The sequence below is a fragment of the Muscardinus avellanarius genome (assembly GCF_963383645.1).
Source record: "Muscardinus avellanarius genome assembly, chromosome: 19".
In the NCBI taxonomy this organism is placed as follows: domain Eukaryota; kingdom Metazoa; phylum Chordata; class Mammalia; order Rodentia; family Gliridae; genus Muscardinus; species Muscardinus avellanarius.
In genome coordinates, this window is record NC_137805.1 from 12,519,767 (window position 1) to 12,540,591 (window position 20,825).

Here is a 20,825-nt window from a genome sequence, read left to right on the forward strand (position 1 = left end):
GAGCGCGGCCGGGCTGTGTGGTGCAGGCCCTGAGCGTGTGCCGGGTGCTGGCCCCAGAGGTCCCGCTAGCAAGTCTGGACCCCAACTAAGGACTGAGGGATCCCCAGCTGAGAAAGCTCCCCCCAGCTATGGTGTAACCCAGGACTCGCAGAGGTGCCAGGCTGCGGGGACACGGCAGGAGACTCCACAAACACTGGTAGAAAAGGGGCTGACCACCCAGGCGTGGCGGGCATGCCTACAATCCCGGTATCTGGGAGGCCGAGACGGAGGACCACAGGTTTGAAGCCAGCCCAGCATCTTAGTGAGGCCCTCAACAACTCAGTGTAAACCTGTTTCAATATAAAAAATGTGCCAGGCATGGTGGTGCACACCTGTAATCCCAGTAATTGAGAGGTGGAGACAGGAGGATCACAGGTTTGAAACCAGACTCAGCAACTTACCTAGGGCGGCCCTGTTTCAAAATAAAAAATAAAAAGGGCTAAGGGCATAGTTCAGAGGTAGACTGCCACTGGGTTCCATCCCAGTACCAACACACACACACGTGCACGCGCACGCGCACACACACACACACACACACACACACACACACACACACACACGTGCTGGGAGATAACTCAGAGGTGGATTCGTGAAGCTGCAGCCCCGCCAGACACCCACCAGCTCAGCAAGGCCCTGCCACACCCTTGCCCTCCAAAACACACTCTCGCCAGGCGTGGTGGTGCACGCTTGTAATCCCCACGCTTGGGAGGCTGAGACAGGAGGATCGCGCAGGTTCGAAGCCAGCCTCAGCTACTTAGTGAGGCTCTCGGCAACTTAGTGAGAACCTGTTTCCAAATAAAATATAAAATAGGTCTGGGAGTATAACCTGGAGGTAGAAAGCCTCTGGGTTCCACCCCAAGTACCACTAAAAAAAAAAAAAAAAAAAAAAAACACTCTCCCACAAAAACCACAAAAAACACACGCCTTCTAGAATTTAATATATGTTTATTTGTATCATAGGAACATTCAGGTATATAAATAAGGTAAATACTTTCCAATGTACAATATATCATGTTCTTACACTGTGCTGAAAGAGAACCTACAGGCCTTGCTCAACACTGACCGAAGTGCACGGGGAAAGATCGGCCGTGGCAGACAGTGACTCAGCGAAACATGGAGCCTAGAGATGGCACAGCGGGGGTGCAGGGCCTCACGCCCTCTGGGGAGACCCAGGGGCTGTCATGCGGACTCCCAGCCGTGTCCAGGCTGCCACAGACCGAGGACAGGAAAACGGTATCAACACCAGCTCGTCAGTGCCAGACAAATGAACCTCACTGTGTCCCTCCACACACAGCGGGCGGGGTGCAGCGCGCCGGCCCGGGGCTGCTCTGCCCTCGGTCTCCAATTCTGGCCTTCATCTCGTTGTGGAAGGTATTAAATACCAATAAAAATTAAAATTTGGCAACAGCATCAACTCCCAAAGATAATCCATGAGCTGCGAATCTCCCTGGAGGGGTCTTCTGGTCCCCACACCCACAGGGACCGGGGCCAAGGAGCAGGCAGCTGGCCTGTTGGTCTCTCCTCCTGCTCCGGCCCCGCAGCCTCTCTGGAGCCCCCTGAACCAGAACAAACCTCTGCCTCCCAGCCCGACACGGCGCCCTCCTGCCCCTAACCTTCTGGTTTCACTGGCACCTGGTGTCTGCACAGCTCTTTCCCTGTGTAACCAATGCCAGAGAGCCCGTCAGGGCGACGTGGGAGAGCAAGCTTACTAAAGATGACAGCTCTGTGTCCGGAGGACTGAAAAGAAGAGCAGGCAACGGACGCTCTTCTGAGCGTGGCCGTCTGGCCATGTTCGCTCTTAACCCTTTCCGTGTGGGATATCAGCAAGCACGCTCCCACTTGGGGCAGAGGGCCACACGGTGGGGCACCGCAGGACAGTCAGCCCGCGACCAGAAGGCCGCCCCGGGCAGAGCATCCTGGGCCCAATTGATGGCACCCTGAGGAAGTGCCTGGGCCAGTGAACACAGCTAGGAAGCCACGAGGACCTCCAGGACCAAGCCCCGCAGCCACAGCAGCCGCTGACTAAACCGCTGCAACCATCTTCTCTCAGGGAGACAGCGTGACCTTCCAGGCCGCGAACACCAGGGCGCGTCCAGGGCGGCGGCAGTGTGGTGGCTGAGAACCCAGGCTCTGGCATGGCACCAGGGTGGGTGAAGCTACCAGCTAGCTCAAGAGGAATCACTACGGTTTATTGAGCGCTTACTGTGTGCCAGGCACCAAGCTGAGCATTTGCATACAGGATCTCATTCAATCCTCACAACCACCCTCAGACCCAAGGTGAGGCCGACAGTCTTGACTACGGCTGCCGGCCCACGCCAGAGTCTGTTTCTTCATCTGTAAAATGAACACTACCTAATCAAAGGCTGGCTTCCGGATCGAGGGGGATCATGTATGCAAACTCTTAGCGCTGTGCTTGCCACATATTAAGCACTAGAGGATACAGTCATTAATTAATAAACACACTGCTGGTATCCTTGTTGACTCAAGAATAAGAAGAGAAGGAGCTTAGCCGGCGTGGTGGTGCACGCCTGTAATCCCAGTATGTGGGAGGCTGAGACAGGAAGATCGCAGGCTCAAAGCCAGACTCAGCAACTTAGTGAGACCTTATTTCGAGATAAAATAGGCCTGGGGTACGGCTCGGAGGTAGAATACCCCTGAGTTAAATCCCCAGTCCAGAGAGAGAGAGAGAAACGGAGGGATGGAGGGAAGGAGGGAAGGGGGAGGGAGAGCGGGCAGGGCAAGCTTGCAGATAAGTATTTGATAGAAAAGGGGAGGGGAACAGGATCTTAAATAACCAATGGATCTGAAGCCCACTGGCCATAAAACCCTATACTTCACAGACTCTGTCCCTCTGTTCCCATAAATCATCCACATGCCCTAAAACGCCAACATTCCGGCATCCAAAATACACCTGTTACCCTGCGCTCAAGGCTGAGATCTCGTAGCCTTGGGGGAAAAACGGCCCCCTTACAAAGGTGACAGTCTTGCCCCCTGAGGGTCATGTCCAGTGAGAACAGCAGCCTCCACCTGCCCAAGAGCCTCTGAGAGGGCAGTGCTGGGGGCAGGAAGCTGGCCGCACCCAAGCAGAAGCGGTCAGCGGGGAGCACCCCCCGAGCGCTGTGGCCAGCAGAGCCCCAAAATGAGGACCTTCCGCAAGACCCCCACCTGACAAGGGAGACCGAGTCGGTAAGTGGTAGCTGCTCATCTCTAAACACTGGGAGCCATGCAACCGTGAGGAGGATGATAAAGGAAGTTTGTTCTGACCCAAATAAGAAAACGAGGCTCTGCCCAAGGATGTGCTCCCTCGCGTCAGAGGCTGCCCGCTGGTCGCAGCTGCTCTTCGGAGCCCTGTGCTCTAGAAAAGCACAGGGTCCGACCTGCTTACCATCCTGTGGCGGATCTGTGACAGTCGCCAGACCTCTCCCCATAGCCTCTCCCCACCCTGACCCGGTCCCCGTGAAATCACCAACGCCCCACTCCACGCTTTCTCCGCTCGTAAACACAGCGTGCAGGAACACTGGTCCCAGAGGCTAGTTACTCCAAGGACCCAGGAGTGCCCGAGATGTTCCTGATGTAGGGAGAGGTACAGGAGGTGAGCGGCCCCACTGGGCGGTGAGGAAAGCCTTCCCTGGCGGTCTCCTTGGGCTGCATTCACGGGAGCACGTCACCGCCGTGCAGCCTTCTGCACCAGGCCGCTCTGCGCCCTCGCATCCTCCCCTGCCCAGCTCACTGACGACATGGAGCTGAACTCCGTGAATCAGGCTCCTGCCAACTCAGTGAGAGCCCAGACCAAAGCCAGGGTCCACGAAGCCTTACAGTGTTGGAACTTTCTTGCATAATACAGGTCAAGTCACAGGAGTAAAGCCCGGTGGGGTGGGGGAATACCATTAAAATACTTCAAAGTCCACCTGTAGAAGGTTCAAAGTGTCATTTTACACTCTGAAAAGAGACTAGTTCACATATATGATAGGGCTGTACTACATCAGAAGTCGTTTTAGTTGTGACTATACTATAGCTACTAAAAGGCTCAGAATATGAAATAGGCAAAACCAACACAGGTAAGCAAGGCCGGGCTGCCTGCGCGGTCCCCGCAGGAGGGGACACCCGTGCGCTGTCAACGCCGGAGGCAGTGAGGCACATGCGCACAAGGACAGCTCGCTGCGGTCACCAGTGGAACTCAGGTGGGGAACGCTCGGGCCGCGTTTTCAGGTCAGCCTGGTTTCTGGGACCCCCGTGCTCTTCCACTCAGTTTACCAGTTATGAGTTAACAACAATTTAAGCTTTCAGCGGGCCTGGCCAGGGCCCGGGCCTGTGAGGCGGGCGTGGGGCAGGCCTTCTAGGCCTGGTCCTGTGGCCGTCTGGACTCCGCCCTGGCCCCCCGGCCTGGGAAGCTCTCTCAGGGTAAGGGCTCATCTCGTGAGTGCCTCAGGAGGGCGCTGAGGACGCAGGAGATACAAAACCACACACAGAGTAGGAATCTCAGACTACACAACACACCCAAACCACCGGGACCCGGAAAACCACGCAGGGATAAGCGGCACTGAATCCGTGACGGGGTGGGGGATAGTTTCAGCTCCGCTTTATTTCTGGCAAACGGGGCTGGGGTAGAGCAAGTTTTGCACGTCATTAAGATCTGCATGGGTGCGTGTCAAAATGGGCTCTGCAAACCTGTCTATAAGAAAGAGAAAGAAACACTGTGCTACACAGACAAAGGGCGACACTGCCCTCCTGGCTGCTTGAATGGGGATTCCTTCTCCTGGAAAGCGCTCTGGGAATAAACCCAAACCCGGCGCTGGCCCGGCCTCCAGCTTTCGGCTTTGGTGAGCGTCCAGCTGTTGTGCCTCAGGACCCCAGAGGACCACTCCCACAAGGCACCTCAGCTGCTCACTGCTCAGCTCCCCGTCCCACAGGCAGCCGCGGCTCAGGTAAGACGCCCGTAGGAGCCATGACGCGGCCACAGGAGACAAATGAGGGGTGCATCTGTATCTGTTTTGGCAACCCAAGCTCACTTGTCAACCAGAAAGCTGTAGTTTCATTCCTACAACTGTTAAAAGACTTGTTGCCGAGAAAGTGACTCATCTTGAGGACATACATTTAGAAAACAATGGAAAGCACTGCCCTGCCACTCACGAGCCCCGATGCTACTCGGTGGCCACGCGCCTCCAGTGAGGCAAGCTCGCTCGGCAGAATCACTGAATAGTAGAAGACAACGGCGGCTCACAGGCCCCTGGTGTGCGGGTCCTGCCCTGGTCATGACCAGAGAGGAAGCCTCTGCCTAGCCGGGGCCGGAAGAAGAGCCAGGAAGCTGGAATGGAAGGAAAAGTCCAGAGGAAGCCCAGGGGGGAGGCCAGCAGCGGCCTGAGGCTGAAGCACCTGAGGCCTCTGTCCTCTGCGATGCTTCAGCCAACGGCTGACCTGACCGTGGACTCCGAGGGAGCAGAAAGGCCCATGCAAAACCACCACCACGAACAGGCTAGCCCCGCGCAGGCAGCCCCAACAGGGCAACGCCGTCCTCCAGGTGCTCCCATACTCTCGCGTTTACAAACCCAGATGCTGTCATCGTTTTGACTTCTTTCCTATCCAGAGCTATGAGGTCTACTCACAGGCCAAACTGAAGCTGCTGGAGCTAACACGTGCGGGCACCCAGTCTCCTGCGCTTGACTGCTTGTCGGCCTGACAGAATGAGCCTGTTTTCTCGTCAATCTCACCCGATTGAGGGGAAAATAAATCACAGTTTACAACAAAAGGTCCCCCAGTAAAAAACACACTACATTTAAACTGGTCACGTAATATTAAAAAGTAGACGTTTAATCTTCTGGATAGCTGAGCTTCTCATAGGTTAGGGTTGCCACACTTAAGCAGAACTTTGTGGTTTCAGTGAACAAGTCATCGTATAAGTGAAATCATTGTAAGAAATAAGGGGCTTTTCGAACAGACACACACCTCAAGAGGAATATGTACACCACACAGCAGCTACACGGGTGTTCAGCAAAGAGCATGAACAGAGCCTTCTGCTCCCAGCCCCGGGGAAGGCCCATAAAGATTCAGCAGCAAGTCTACAGCACAAGTTCACAGCCTCATCCCTGAAAAGACGCAGTTTGCCGGGCTTTCCTCCAGGGGGCACTGGCTCCTAAATCCTGGGATGGGGCTAGGTTACAGTGTGTTCCACTACATATACTTGAAAGAGGACAGTGTGTTTTTGCTCCAGGTTTTTATAAATAATTTTTCGTGCTTTCTAAGAAAAAATAAAAACAAAACTTTCTCTCAATCTATGATAAAGTGAGGTGAAACCATGCTATACAGCAGAGCTAGTTTACCCTCTGCAGGATTTCAGTGTGAGTAAATGCTGATATCATCAACAAGACTCTTCAGCCGGCAGGCGCAACCTCCATGGCTCCCAGGCAGGGACTGCGGGGAAAGCGGCCAGGTACAGCAAAGGTGCCCGAGCTGTGCACCAGCACAGGCAGGGAGCCCTAGTAGGCTCACACAGATGAACGTCCGCCCCAACTGGGCCTAGAAACAGTTCGATGGACGGGGGCTCAGAACCCCCAAGCAGACATCCTGAGCTGGGCAGCTGGTCTTCCGGGTCGTCAATGCTTCTGCTTGTTTAGAACATGCAAACGGTTTTACCCCGTGACTTCCTGCCAACTCAGAGCTAGAGTTTACTCATACCCAAATCATAAACTCACAGACAGTATATACAGATTTTTTTTTTAACCCACAAATAAAAAGAAAATTCTACCATTAAAAAAAAAAAAAAAAAAAGACATTGAGTTGAAGCTTGCCGTTGCCTAAGTCACGGCAGCGAGGCCTGCCGTGGAGGCCCGCCCCTCAGTCCTGCTCCCTGGCCCTGCGCGGCACCTACTCGTTCTCTGTGGCGGCTGTCAGAATCCCCTTGTCGGTCAGGTGAGACTTGAGCGTGTTGAAGATGTGGAGCTGCTGATCTGGCCGCAAGGTCAGGAACTGCTGAATCAGTCTGCTTGGGTTAGGGCCTCTGCAACAGAACAGGAGGAAACAGCCCTTAGCGGGCCTGGCCCTGCCAGGCCTGATTATCCAAGTGGCTGCTCTTCCAGTGATGCAGAAGGGCCTCAGAGAGCCCACGAGCAGTCACAACTGAAAACTGCGTTCACATTGGAGGTGTTTTGCCGAACTTCCATGCAACCAAATCCTAGAATTGGATCATACTTACAAAGCCACCAACCCAGCTCAGATGTAAAGGTACTATACCTGATAAAACTGGCGATATACACGTTGACGAAGGTGGCCATCAGGTACTGGCAGTCGAAGCGATCCATGATGCCTCCGTGGCCGGGAATGGTATTGGCAAAGTCCTGTCAGAAGCAGAGGAAGGATGGGCAAGCCCTGGACCAGTCAACAGCCAAATCCCAGCCTAACAGTCCCACCCAATGTCCAGCTACCATGCTGGGAAGCTAAGGGCCAGAAAGGGAAGGACGAATCACAGATCACGGTTTTAAGTATCAGGACATTATCTTAATAAATGTCAAAATGTTCTTCTGAAAAAAGAAATGTCAAGCCGGGCGTGGTGGCGCACGATTGTAATCCCAGCATTTGGGAGGCTGAGACAGGAGGATTCGGGTTCACGGCTAGCCTCAGCTACTTAATGAGGCCCTTTGCAACTCAGTGAGACCCTGTTTCAAAATAAAGAATGAAAAATAGGACTAGGGGTATAGCTAGGAGGTAGAATGTCCCTGGGTTCCACCCCCAGTACCGCAAAAAAGAAAACAAAGAAAAGAGAAAAGAAGAGAAGAGAAAATAAAATTAATTAAATAAATAAATATAGGGCTGGGGGTGTAGCTGAGAGGTAGAATGCCCCTGGGTTCCACTCCCAGTACTGCAAAAAAAAAAAAAAAAAAAAAAAAAAAAAAAAAAAAAAAGAAAAAGAAAAAAGAAGAAATATCAACAAATAAATTGAAAAAGAATGAGTGAATTTTCTTGGAAATAATGTGCTTTCGTGTAAACTATGGAATTCAGCACATGGGTCAAGGTACACATTATCACCGGGCGCTCTGCCTGGTGGCTGCCAGACCTGGGGTCAAAGTTGGGCATGGGGGTGTGAGAAGAGAGGAGAGAAGAAAAGAGGGTCCTCCTACTTTTATTTTAAAGGCTCGTTTGAATCCACTTGCGAAGAACCCTCCGAAAGGGCCGATGAGCGAGGCGAAGCTGGAGAGGGCAATGCTGTGGATCTGGAAGGGGTACATCCGCACCGTTTTCTGGGAGGAACAGATGAAGTAAAAGTCAAAATGTGGTCGGTTGTGGTGGCGCATGCTCGTAATCCCAGCATTTGGGAGGCTGAGACCGGAGGATCGTGGTTCGCAGCCAGCCTCAGCTACTTAGTGAGACCCTCTGCAACTCAGTGAGACCTGGTTTCAAAATAAAGAATAAAAAAAAAAAAATTAGGCAGGGGGTGTAGCTTGGAGGTCAAATATTTCTGGGTTCCGTCACCAGACCCGCCAAAAAAAAAAAAAAAAAAAAAAAAAACCCTCTAGTTCACTGAGTTATATAAATTCAAATGTAGACACATTTCATTATAAGATGTCAAAATATCACCTGTTAAAATCACCATGGATCTCATCAGAGAGGCCTGTAAGTATTAAGAAGCTGTCAAACTCATGGTGGCAGGTACATGCTTTCCAAAATTCAAACTGTCACTTAAAAGCCAATCTTTTTTTCCCAGAAAATAAAAGAACAATTTATCCATGAGTTCAAAGGAACATACAGCCGGGCATGGTGACGCGCGCTTGTAATCCCCGCGTTTGGGAGGCAGAGACAGGAGGATCGCGCAGGTTCGAAGCCAGACGGACACGCTGGCTTGAAAGATCCTGTTTCCAAATAAAAATAATAAATAGGCCTGAGAGTGTAGCCTGGAGGTAGAAGGGCTTCCAGGAACCCCAGTACTACCAAAAAAAAAAAAAAAAGGGAACATATAAGCATATTGTAGCTAAAAATATTAAATGATTAAGAAAAAACACGCTAGTGTTTACAAAACTACAGGAAAGCTTATTAGGAAAGCCAAATTTTTTTTATCACTGGTAACAGTTGTGTCAGTCCATTTCCTCGATGTGACGGGCTCATCTTTTTTCAAAAAAAAAAAATGCCAAATACTCAAGTCTAAAAGGCTAGTTCATCAGTTTTTTTCAAATAAAAATTATGTTCTCAGCCAGGCGTGGTGGCGCACGCTTGTAATCCCAGCATTCGGGAGGCTGAGACCGGAGGATGGTGGTTCGCGGCCAGCCTCAGCTACTTAGTGAGGCCCTTCGCAATTTAGTGAGACCCTGTTTCAAAATAAAGAATAAAAAACAGGGCAGGGGTGTACCTTGGAGGTCAAACGCCTGTGGGTTCCCATCTCCAGACCCGCAAAAAAAAAAAAAAAAAATTATGTTCTCAGAAAAAAAGCAGCTTGCTGAGCTCACGACTCAAAGCACTGCCTGTGCGCCTCCCTAGGCGCCAAGCGCACTTCAGCACCGCACAGAATGCTTAACACGTACTTCCCGTTCACTACTCCAGATGATTATTAAAATGGTACGCACGCATGGGCCAGATTTTAATAAAGCAAGCCAGGCATGGTGACACACGCCTGGAGTCCCAGTACTTGTGGAGCGGGAGACAGGAAATTCACAGGTTTAGGCCAATCTTGGTAACTCACCAAGCCCTTAATTCAAAATAAAAAATAAAAGGACTAGGGGTATAGCTCAGTGATAGAATGTCCCTGGCTCTATCCCCAGTACAACAAATACACAAAAAAATGAAAGTGAGTTTAATAAATCAGTAATCTTGCTCTGCTGCCCACGGTGCTCCTCGGAGCCGGTGGCATGGCGGCTGCACGGCCATAGCAGGGAGCATCACCTGCGGGCGGGTGGCCACTACCTGAATCCTGCCCTGGTGCCAGCAGCGTGACTCCCGCGGCCTCTGCACCCTCGCAGCAGGTGTCAGCAGAGACAAAGAGACACCGAAAGTCAAAGAAATGTTGCAAAAATCGTTGGGACGCGACAGAGCCCTCTGGCGGTCTCTGGGGCCTCGAGGGATCCACAAAACACACTTTGAGAACGGCTGTCCCCAGAGATGTGCAGCGGGAGCCCCCAGCCTCACCCTGCCCGGCTCCAACACTCCTCCCCCTGGGCTGGCAGCTTGGGAGGGAGGAGCGAGGCGGGGCGCTCTACGCAGTACCGGCCCACCTCCGTGGCCCAGCCGCGTGCACGTACCCAGCCAATGACTGACTGGATCACCCCAGGAATGTTGTACTCCTGCAGTCGGAACAGGTCCGAGGGCTCGCAGTCCACAGTGAAGCTGTTGGTGTCGTTGTTGTACTCCACGGGGCAGACAAAGCATCTGTACCCGGACATCACGTAGGACAGCTGAGGACGGAGAGCAGGACAGCAAGGAGACGTGTGAGCCAGCCCGCGTCCAGGGCTCCCGTCAGGCCCGGCAGCTCCGCGCCATGCCCACCCTCTGCTCACGACAAGCCGTTGCTAAGGCAAAGGCTCACGAGCGGCCGGGCGCAGTGGCGCACGCCTGTAATCCCAGTACTTGAGAGGCTGAGACAGGAGGATCGCAGGTTCGAAGCCAGCCTCAGCAGCTTAGTGAGGCTCTAGCAACTCAGTGAGACCTTGTTTCCAAATAAAATACAAAAATAGGTCCAGAGGTGTAACATGGAGGTAGAAGGCCCCTGGGTTCCATCCCCAGTACCACACACACACACACAAAGGCTCATAAGCCACCACCTGTGGATTATTTTACCCGAGTGTGTACGTGTGTGTGTAGGGGGGTGCTACTGGGGATACGCTCCCGTCCTACTTTATTTTTATTTTGAAACAGGGTCTTGCTAGGTTAATGAGTTTTCACTACTTGCTGAGGTTGTCCTAGAACTGCAATTCTGCTTCAGCCTCCCAAGTACAGGGATTCCAGGTGTACCAACACACTCGGCTGTTTTTGTTGTTGTTGTTTGAGGGTTTTTTTTCCGTTACTGGGGATGGAATCCAGGGGCAATGTACCTCTGAGCTACACCCCCAGTCCTATTTCTTAGTTTGTTTGCTTGTTTGTTTTGTGGTATGGGGGGTGTAACCCAAGGGAATTCTACCTCCGAGCTACACCCTCAGCCCTATTTTTTTTATTCATTTTTGAAACAGGGTCTCACTAAGTGGCACAAGGCCTCACTAAGTAGCTGAGGCTGTCCTCAAACCACAATCCTCCTGTCTCAGCCTCCCAAATGCTGGGATTACAAACGCACCACCACGCCTAGCTCAGCTCTGATTTTTTTAAATAAAAGAGGCTTGTGGCGTACAGGGTTTTACACGTAGTAGGCCCTTGTTACACACGGGCTCTGAACAAGACAGACTTGAAGGACTCCAGTCAAGGCCGTAAAACAGCCCTTCCACTTGGAGGTGTCGGCCACTTTGCTCAGGCTCTCCAATCCCAGTGGTAACCAGCAGGAGTCACAGGGCGTGCGGCGCTGAGAGGCAGCCAGCCAGGAAGAAGAAGGCTGGAAAGCCACGAGCCAGGGGAGGCCGGCCGAACCGCTGCGCAGAGGGAGGGCTGCCTGAGGGTCAAGCGGCGAGCAGGTGGTGTCCTTGAGAGGGCCGAGGCCTCAGCCAGCTGCGGCAGGCCAGGTGGGAGGGGTCTGACTGGAGCGCCTGTCTCCCTCAGCCCTTACTCTTGAACGCCACTCGCCTGGTCCTGAGATACCAAAAGCCTGTTCAGGCTCCCTGCCTGCTGAGTGCCACCCACGAGGGGCGCACAGGTGCACACACCCTGCTTCAAGGCACTGCATAAGGACAGCCAGCGCTGCCGTGCCAGTCAGAGCGCCTGGGCACGGTGGTGCTGCGGCGGGGCAGGGTTCCCGGCCTTACGGGACACACTCTCTAGCCCCACCAGGCCTTCAAAATGGTGTGAGGCGTCTGTCCACTCCTGTCACCTACCAGAAGGCCAAACACCACGGTAGCAAAGAAGCCCCCAATGAAGCCTTCCCAGGTCTTCTTCGGAGAAAGCTGTGGACAAGAGAACATGTTCTTAGCAAAGGTGTTTCAGTAACTCTGGCTTTGAAACAATAATTACTTGTGAAAAATATTTCTACCAGCCAGGCGTGGTGGCGCACACTTGTAATCCCAGCATTCGGGAGGCTGAGACCAGAGGATCGCGGTTTGCGGACAGCCTCGGCTATTTAGTGAGGCCGTTTGCAACTCAGTGAGACCTGGTTTCAAAATGAAGAATAAAAAATAGGGCAGGGGGTGTAGCTCAGAGGTATGAATGCCCTTGGGTTCCAACCCCAGACCTGCAAAAAAAAAAAAAAAAAATCTACCAAAACGTGGTTCCCTTATTCCTACTGTTTCGATTGGCCATTCAATTATTTTTACTATAAAACTATATACTAATTTAATAGCAACACTCCAATCCAGATTAAAGCCCCAAGAGTGTGCTTATATAGTCTGCAAAAATATTTTATTAGATATTTTTTGGGTTTTGCAGTACTGGGGATCGAATCCAGGACCAAGCACTCTACCACTGAAGCTACATTTGCAGGCCCCAGACTTTTTTTTCCTTTTTTGCAGTACTGGGGCATTCTATCTCTAGCCCTATTTTTTATTCTTTATTTTGAAACACGGTAATACTAAGTAGTGGAGGACCTCACTAACTAGTTGAGGCTGGCCATGAACCTGCAATCCTCCTGTCTCACCTTCCCAAGTACTGAGATTACAAGTGTGTACCACCAAGCCTGGCTTCCTAGACTTTGTGTGTGTGTGTGGTACTGGGAATGGAACCCAGAGGCATTCTACCTCCAAGCTACACCCCCAACCCTATTTTTAACTGTTCATTTTTGAAACAGGGTCTCACTGAGTTGCAAAGGGCCTCACTAAGTAGCTGAGGCTGTCTGTGAACCACGATCCTCTTGTCTCAGCCTCCCAAATTACAATCATGCACCAGCACGTCCAGCTCCTAGATTTTTTTATTTTTTTATTTTTTTGGTGGTACTGGGGGTGGAACCCAGAGGCTTTCTACCTCTGGGGTATGCTCCCAGACCAATTTTATATTTTATTTGGAAACAGGGTCTCACTAAATTGCTGAGAGCCTCGCTCAGTAGCTGAGGCTGGTTTCAAACCTGCGTGATCCTCCTGTCTCAGCCTCCCAAGCGCGGGGATTACAGGCGTGCGCCACCACGCCCGGCTCTAGATTTTTTTTAAATATGTAGTTGTCAATGTATTTATCTGGCTTGTCTTGTGCAATTAATCTACTACCAGTCTGTCCCCTGGGTGACGGGACAACATGGCTACAATGCACGCCAGCTAGATTTCCTGCCACCCTGACCTACTCACACAGGCCACCACACTCCCCTCTGAAGGACAGTCCAGGTCAGGGTGATCTGCTTACCTTGATGAGCGGGGTCCGACCAAAGAAAAAGCCAAACATATATGCCATGATATCGTTACAGATCACACAAGAAATGGGGACGATGAACCTAGAAGGACACAGGAGTGAGGACCGACTCTACCGAGAAGACAGAGCCCCGGATCCACCCAGCAAGGCCTTCCACAAGTCCAGGACCAAGGCCCCGGGTGCACGCGCGGCCCACGACACCTCAGTTAAGTGAAGGAAGATGCCAAGAAAGCCATGCCTCGTACCTGCTACATTCAAGGCACTACGGTATTTCCTGAATGACTTCTGATACAGGAAGGCAGCATTCTAAATGCCATGCGCTCTCTTCTCATTACAGGGTACGTACATAACACAAATGTAAATGACAAAAGGAAGGAAAAAGACTCCTTCCCTCATCCCAATGGCCATTCTCCACGTCTACTCGTGTTTATGCATAATTACCTGTGCATTTCTAAAGAATAGATTTTAGATCTATTTCTTTCTCTTTTTTTTGTACTAGAGATTGAACCCGGGGATGTTCTACATCTGTGCCACATTCCTAGGCCTCCCCCTTTTTAACTGAAACAGGGTCTAAGTTGCTGAGGCTGGCCTTGAACCAGCAAACCTCCCAAGGACTGGGCTTACAGGCGTGTGCCACTGTGCTGGCCATACTTAGTGCTATTTGTAACACACTCTCACTGTCAATGACTAGCAGTAGCGTGCCCTGCCTTTCCCTAGGATGAACACCCCAGAGGCACATCCCTCCGCCCCCTCCTGCCGAGGCGTCACCCCCCACCCAGAGGGTGGACTTCACGCTGGCGCCGTCTTTGTCCTCTCTCCTCACCCTCTGACACTGTTTCGTTTTTCGATTTCAGTTTAATAGGACAAACCTAAACCTTGATTTCCTGGACCAGCAATTGCAGGTGGTATTTCTTGATGCCCTGCCTGAGGGTGAGACTTAGAGGATCTGTGCCCTCTGCACTCCACTCACCTCCCAATCTCCACGTTACTTACTTTATCAAGGTCTCTAGCACTAGTCATTACAATACCAAGTGACATTAAGCCCTTAGCCCTAAATTTGAGTAAGATTTAGCATGTGCCACTTTAAGAAATACCTGAGCCAGGCGTGGTGGCACATGCCTGTGATCCCAGCACTTGAGAGTCTCAGACAGGATCACAGGATCAAAGCCAGCCTCAGCAACATAGCAAGACCCTCAACAACTAAGTGAGACCCTGCTTCAAAATTTAAAAAGCGGCTGGGGTATAACTTGAAAGTAGAATGTCCCTGGGTTCAATCCCCAGTACAAAAAAACAAACATAAAGCCAGGCGTGGTGGCGCACACTTGTAATCCCAGCATTCGGGAGGCTGAGACCTGGAGGATTGCGGTTCGTGGACAGCCTCAGCTACTTAGTGAGGCCCTCTGCAACTCAGTGAGACCCTGTTTCAAAAATAAAGAATAAAAAATTGGGCAGGGGGTGTATCTTGGAGGTCAAATGCCTCTGGGTTCCATCCGCAGACCTGCAAAAAAAACCCAAAAACCAAACCAAAACAAAAAAACAAACATACAAGAAACCAAAAACCAAAGAGAAAAAACAGTTCTAAGAAATACCTAACAAAAACACTGAGAAAATGAACTGGTTGGTGCCTCCGTAGGCCATTATAATCGTTTTAAATGTAATAATGCCCGAGGCTAGCTGCTACATGAGCCAATCTCTTTAGCTATGCTTACTAACTGACTCCTCAGGAGGTGGATGTTGGTACATCATAACTCTGACATCAGAAAGAGAAGCCGTCTGGGATGTCCCCAGAACACTTAGTATCTCCCTCCTACCACCCAAGGCTGAGCTTTCACCTTTCCACTGAGATCATCTGGCTCCTTCCATCAGCCTGCTGATTTACACAGGGGGGAACACTCGAGGGATCGAACCCAGGGGCATTCTACCTCCAAGCTACACCTCCAGCCCTATTTTATTTTTTTTTATTTTGAAACAGGGTCTCACTAGGTTGCGGAGGGCCCCACTAAGTAGTTGAGGCTGGCCCTGAACCTGCGATCCTCCTGGCTCAGTCCTCTAAGTACTGGGATTACAAGTGTGAGCCACCACGCCCAGCCTGCCTGCTGCTTTCTATCAGTGTTGACAGACTTCCTGTCGAAACCACTGTGTTTCTAAAATAAAATCTACTCAGTAACAGCACACTGTTCTTTTGATACACTGCCAGATCCTATTTGCTAGTACTTTGTCTAAAGCGGTTTGTCTACAACCATGGAGTGACCCCGCTGCCCCTCTTGTTTCTATCTCCTTACCAATCTTGGCCTGAGGGTCAGATAACACTCAGCTCCTACCCCAACTGGCCCTGTTTCTTTTTCCAGGTGTTGAACTTACACATTTTTCAAAGCTCTTCTGCAGTTACTGATCTATTCAAGTTTGTCCTTTGTGAGTGTTAATGGTTTACAATTTGCTAGGGAAGCAGTAGTATTTCCTCTAGGTTTTCAAATGTGTTGCCAGACAGGTGCATTTTGATTTCTTAAATACCCCTGTACCTGTTAGTCTAGAACAGAGACTCTCAGAGTTCGGGTCCTAACCCGCATCATCAACATCAGCTGAAAGTGTGCTAGGAACTCAGTTTCCCAGGCCCCGCCCCGGTACACTGAGCGAGCCACCATGTTGTAAGTACCCCGTGTGGGAGATTAGGACGAAACCCAGGTGAGAATCCCTGGCCTGGAGGGTAAGGCACCTGCCCGCGAAGCTCCCCCAAGATAAAGGAGTCCTCACCAGATCATCCCTTCAAAGAGGTTGTGGATGACAAGATGCGACTGGGTTACCACAATCAGCAGCGTCACGTGGGTCCAGCCAAACTGTAAAAGAAGAAAACTAAACTCTGCTTATCAAGTTTATCTTAGAGTAACTTCAGACAACAGTAACAGAAAGTAGCTGAGAACTAGAAAGAGCCTGTGTTGTCCCTGACTTATTGGGAGTGAAGAGGTGCGGCCACTGTCTGCACCCCGGTGAGGGCGCCATCGAGCAGAAACAGCGCCCAACGGTGAGTGTGTCCGCGCCCTGAAGCCTGGGACTTTTATTTTCTTAATATTTACTGAGCGCGTGAGGCACTCGGAGAGATGTTTTCAAGCTGAGGCAGGGAATGCCCAGCATCAAGAGATGAATCAGGATTCTGCGGGCACTATCAGAAGCTTCCGCTCCAGCCGCACCTGGAGCCTGCCTGGTGCAGACTGCGCGGGACAAGAGCTACTAAGAGCAGAGTACAGCGGCCAGCCTAGGTGGGTGTACAGCTGCCTCTTCCTCCCTGCTCTAGGCTACACACACACACACACACACACACACACACACACACACACACACCTGACCACATCCCAGTTTTGATTTTTCACAGAAAACATGAAAGGCCTGCTGAGCTTCTGCAGACCTCCAATTAAATCAGAACATGCATGTTCTTTCCCTCCCCACCCCCGGTGTCCCTTACCATGTAGAACTGCAGTCGATAATGCTTCTTGACCAGACTCAGTACGAACATGCAGAATCCTAGTTTGAGAAAGAAGGAGGAAAAATTAAACGAATCACGTCTGCATTTATCTTTCTCTTTGTCCTTTCATTTAACTGTGTTACGTAGTCCTTTGATTGCTTTGTGCAAAATTTCAGAGCTCAGAACAGAAAAACCAGTTATTCTAATAATCAAATCAGAAGGAAAAACTCTCACGATAACCCTGCAGTCTTAGCGCTAGATTACACAGGAGCTGAGATGCAATTCTCCTGGACACAGGGGAACACCCCTGCAATCTCAGCTCTTCAGAAGACTGAGGCAGAAGGATCCCAAGTTCAAAGTCAGCCTCAGCAACTTAGGGAGATCTGTCTCAAAATAAAAATAAAAGGGGCCGGGCGTGATGGCACACAACTGTCATCCCAGTACTTGGGAAGCTCTGACAGGAGGATTGTAAGTTTGAGGCCAGCCTTGGCAACTTAGAAGACCTTCGGCAACTTCGTGAGACCGTTTCAAAATAAAAATGTTTTAAAAAGGGCTAGGGGTGTAGCTCAGAGGTAGAATGTCCCTGGGTTCAATCTCCAGTACAGAAAGACAGACAGGGGATGTAGCTCAGGGCAGAACATTTGCCTAGCGTGCACAGAGCCCTGGATTCAATCCCCAGTACCACAACAAAAAGAAAAAAGAAAATTAAGTTCCTTGCCCCTTGCAGTCTGTTTCCTTCAACTGCAATGTCTCTGAAACCTGCTCCTGTGATGGCTCCCCTAAAAGATGGCCAGTGCCTGGATGAGTTTTATTTCAGTAAACTACAGAATTCTCGCCAAGAAGAGAGTCAACAAAACCAGGCTCTGCTGTCCTCCTGGGAAGGCTGGAACTCAAGAACAAGTAGCACAGCCTGCCGTGGCCGTCCCTGCAACTGCACACCCTGGGTGCCGTTTCTCTACATAAGCCAGGCGTGATGGCACGCTTGTAATCCCAGCACTCGGGAGGCTGAGGCCAGAGGATCGCGGTTCGCGGACAGCCTCAGCTACTTAGTGAGGCCCTCTGCAACTCAGTGAGACCCGGTTTCAAAATAAAGAATAAAAATTAGGGCAGGGGGTGTCGCACGGAGGTCAAGTGCCCCTGGGTTCCATCCCCAGACCCGCAAAAATAAATAAATAAATAAATAAAATAAAAAATAAAGAAAGAATAAAATATAGGGATGGGGGTATAGCTCGGAGGTAGAATGCCCCTGGGTTCTATCCCCAGTATTGCAATAAATAAATAAATAAATAAATAAATAAATAAATAAATAAAAATAAAGAATAAAATATAGGGCCGGGGGTGTGCTCAGAGGTAGAATGCCTGTGGGTTCCATCCCCAGTATCGAAAAAAAAATTTAAAACTTTAAACAAGAATTCCGAGCCAGGCGTGGTGGCGCACACTTATAATCCCAGCTCTTAGAAGGCTGAGACAGAAGGATTGCACAGGTTTGAAGCCAGCCTCAGCTACTTAGTGAGGCTCTCAGCAACTTAGTGAGACCCTGTTTCAAAATAAAGTATAAAAAAAGTCTGGGAGTGTAGCCTGGAGGTAGAAAAGCCCCTGGGTTCCACCCCCAGTGCCACTTAAAAAAAAAAAAATTCCCAAACTCCTGATGCACAGACAGACACAAACAATACACACACGTGAGCCACTAGGGCGCTCAGCGCATACCTGTTAGATAGAGGGTAAAGGAGATGAACCGGTGGTATTTACTAAGAATCCGCAAGGGCTCCTCTCTCTGGACCAGGGTGAAGAAGTAATCCGTCACTGTCTCACCATAGAAGAAATAGTTTACACACAGAAGAAAGTACCTGGAAATGAAGACAGGACAGTGCCATGCGCAGAGCGCACGTAGCCCCCTCCGGGGCTGCGAAGCCGCCAGGCTTCATTCTACGGCCCGAGGAGGGACGGCAGCCCGCCCGCCGCGCAAGCCCCAGGTCAGCGGAGGAGAAGGGCAGACCCGGGTCCTGGCTCTTGCAGATACCTTAGCTCAGAAGTTGACCTCTGATCTGGGGTGAGGCTCAGCGGCAGAATGCTTGCCTAGCATGCACAGGGTCCTGGGTTCAATCCCCAGTACTGACAAAATCTAAGCTGAGTGTGCTGGTGCATGCTTGTAATCTAAGAACCTGGGAGGCTGAGACAGGAGGATCACAAATTTGAGGGCAGCCTCAGCAAGTAGCAAGACTCAGCAACGCAGTGAGACCTTTTTTCAAAATAAAAAATCCAAAGGGCAGGGGACACTGGGAGGCAGAAGGCCCAGGTCCAGCCCTGCTGCCAGCATCTCCAGGCCCTTGCGGCAGCCCTCACTCACGTGCCCCTCAGCACATACTCAGGACTCAGGTTTTGCCTCTTCCCTGGCGTCCACACACCCAACCTCAGGACACCCCGACTTCAGCCCCCCTCTCAGGCCCAGCCGGCCTTCCCACAGGACGCTCTGCTCATGGAGGTTTCGCTCCTCCGCGCCCACCTCTTCCTCACCCGGAGCCTCTTGGCTTACCCGTGTGTTTTCCCTCGTTGCTCAAATACCCTTCCCTTCCTAAAACTCGCAGGACCTATGCGCATCGCCTCTACACATGCGGTGTGCGCTCGGCCTCGAGCTGACAGGCCGTGCTCGCCCTGGGCCTCTGCCCCAGGGCCTCTGCCCCTGGCCAGGCACGCAGCGTTCCAAGAGCGCCCACTCCACACCTGTCCACACCCTTCTCCGTGGCTGGAGCTCCGTGAGGGAGGACCCCTGGCTCACAGCCCTTGGCAGCCTCCACAGTGCTCCCGAGTGTGGGCCCCGCAGGGCCGCCAAAGCCTCCGTGAACACCCTGAGGCGGGGAGGAGGCAGAGCTTCTCTTTCCCACTTGCCCATACTGAGTTTCTTTTATTTTCTTTTGTGTGTGGTAATGGGGATTGAATCCAGGGGCATTGTACCTCCAAACTATACCCTAGCCCTAGCTTTCTTTTTTCTTTTGTACTAGGGATGACACCCAAGGGCTTTCTACGTCTGAGCTACATTCTCAGACCTATTTTATATTTTACTTGGAAGCAGTGTGTCACTAAATTGCTGAAAGCCTCACTAAGTATCGGAGGCTGGCTTCGAGCCTGAGTAATCCTCCTGTCTCAGCCTCCCCAGTACTGGGTACAAGGGAGTGCCATTGTGCCTGGCTCTGGGGTTTTTAAAATTATATTTTACTTTTTTATTTATTTGTTTGTTTTTTGTGGTACTGGGGATGGAACCCAGGGGCATTCTACCTCCAAGCTATATCCCCAGCCCCCTTTTTTTTTTTTTTTTGAAACAGGGTCTCACTGAGTTGCAAAGTGTCTCGCTAAGTAGCTGAGGCTGGCTGTGAACCGTGAACCTCTGGTCTCCACCCCCCAAATGCTGGGATTACAAGTGTGCACCACCATGCCTGGCGTTTTTTTATTTTGAAACAGGGTCTCGCTAGACTGATGAGACTCACTACCTGCTGAGGCTGTCCTCAAACCCGTGGCCCTCCTGTCACTACTGGGATTACAAGTATGCGCTGCCACACTTGGCCCACATGGGGTTTATTTTCTGTTACAGTTTAAAAAAAAAAATATATCTCCTTTTGGAAAGTGACCAAAGCTAAGGGTCAGGCCTCTTGAGTGTGTTAATAAAATTCAAAACACAGTTGTCCAGCTACAAGACAGCAGCAGCTGGGTCTGCTTCTTAAACCAGGGAGGCTGCCTGTGCTGCTGGGGGACTTGCATCGCAGCAGGATGTCCTCAGCCTAACTCCGAGAACATCAGCTCCCCGGCTCTGACCACGCTGCTAGGTGCGGACCCTGCCGCCAGCCTGCTGAGTCCCAAGCCCGTGCCCGTGGCCCAGCACCGTGGGGAAGAGCCGTGTTTCCCGCACTCCGAGCACGACATTCGTAAGTGCACTGCTCCAGCGTCAACA

At 51.2% G+C, this 20,825-nt stretch overlaps 1 protein-coding gene across 2 annotated transcripts in view; it reads right to left on the reverse strand.

The window, feature by feature from the left end:
* Positions 1–6,651: 6,651 nt before the first annotated feature.
* CDS2 (CDP-diacylglycerol synthase 2) overlaps positions 6,652–20,825 on the reverse strand; it is a gene marked incomplete at its 5' end in the record, with an annotated part of 44,869 nt that continues 30,695 nt past the window's right edge. For both annotated transcript variants that reach the window (XM_080716124.1, XM_080716123.1), the window contains 9 exons: positions 6,652–7,033; positions 7,267–7,370; positions 8,151–8,270; positions 10,260–10,412; positions 11,973–12,041; positions 13,420–13,507; positions 16,177–16,259; positions 16,883–16,941; positions 18,590–18,729. In XM_080716124.1, coding sequence (XP_080572250.1) covers positions 6,901–7,033; positions 7,267–7,370; positions 8,151–8,270; positions 10,260–10,412; positions 11,973–12,041; positions 13,420–13,507; positions 16,177–16,259; positions 16,883–16,941; positions 18,590–18,729 — 949 coding nt within the window. In that variant the 3' untranslated portion in view covers positions 6,652–6,900. The remainder of the gene's footprint in view (positions 7,034–7,266; positions 7,371–8,150; positions 8,271–10,259; positions 10,413–11,972; positions 12,042–13,419; positions 13,508–16,176; positions 16,260–16,882; positions 16,942–18,589; positions 18,730–20,825) is intronic.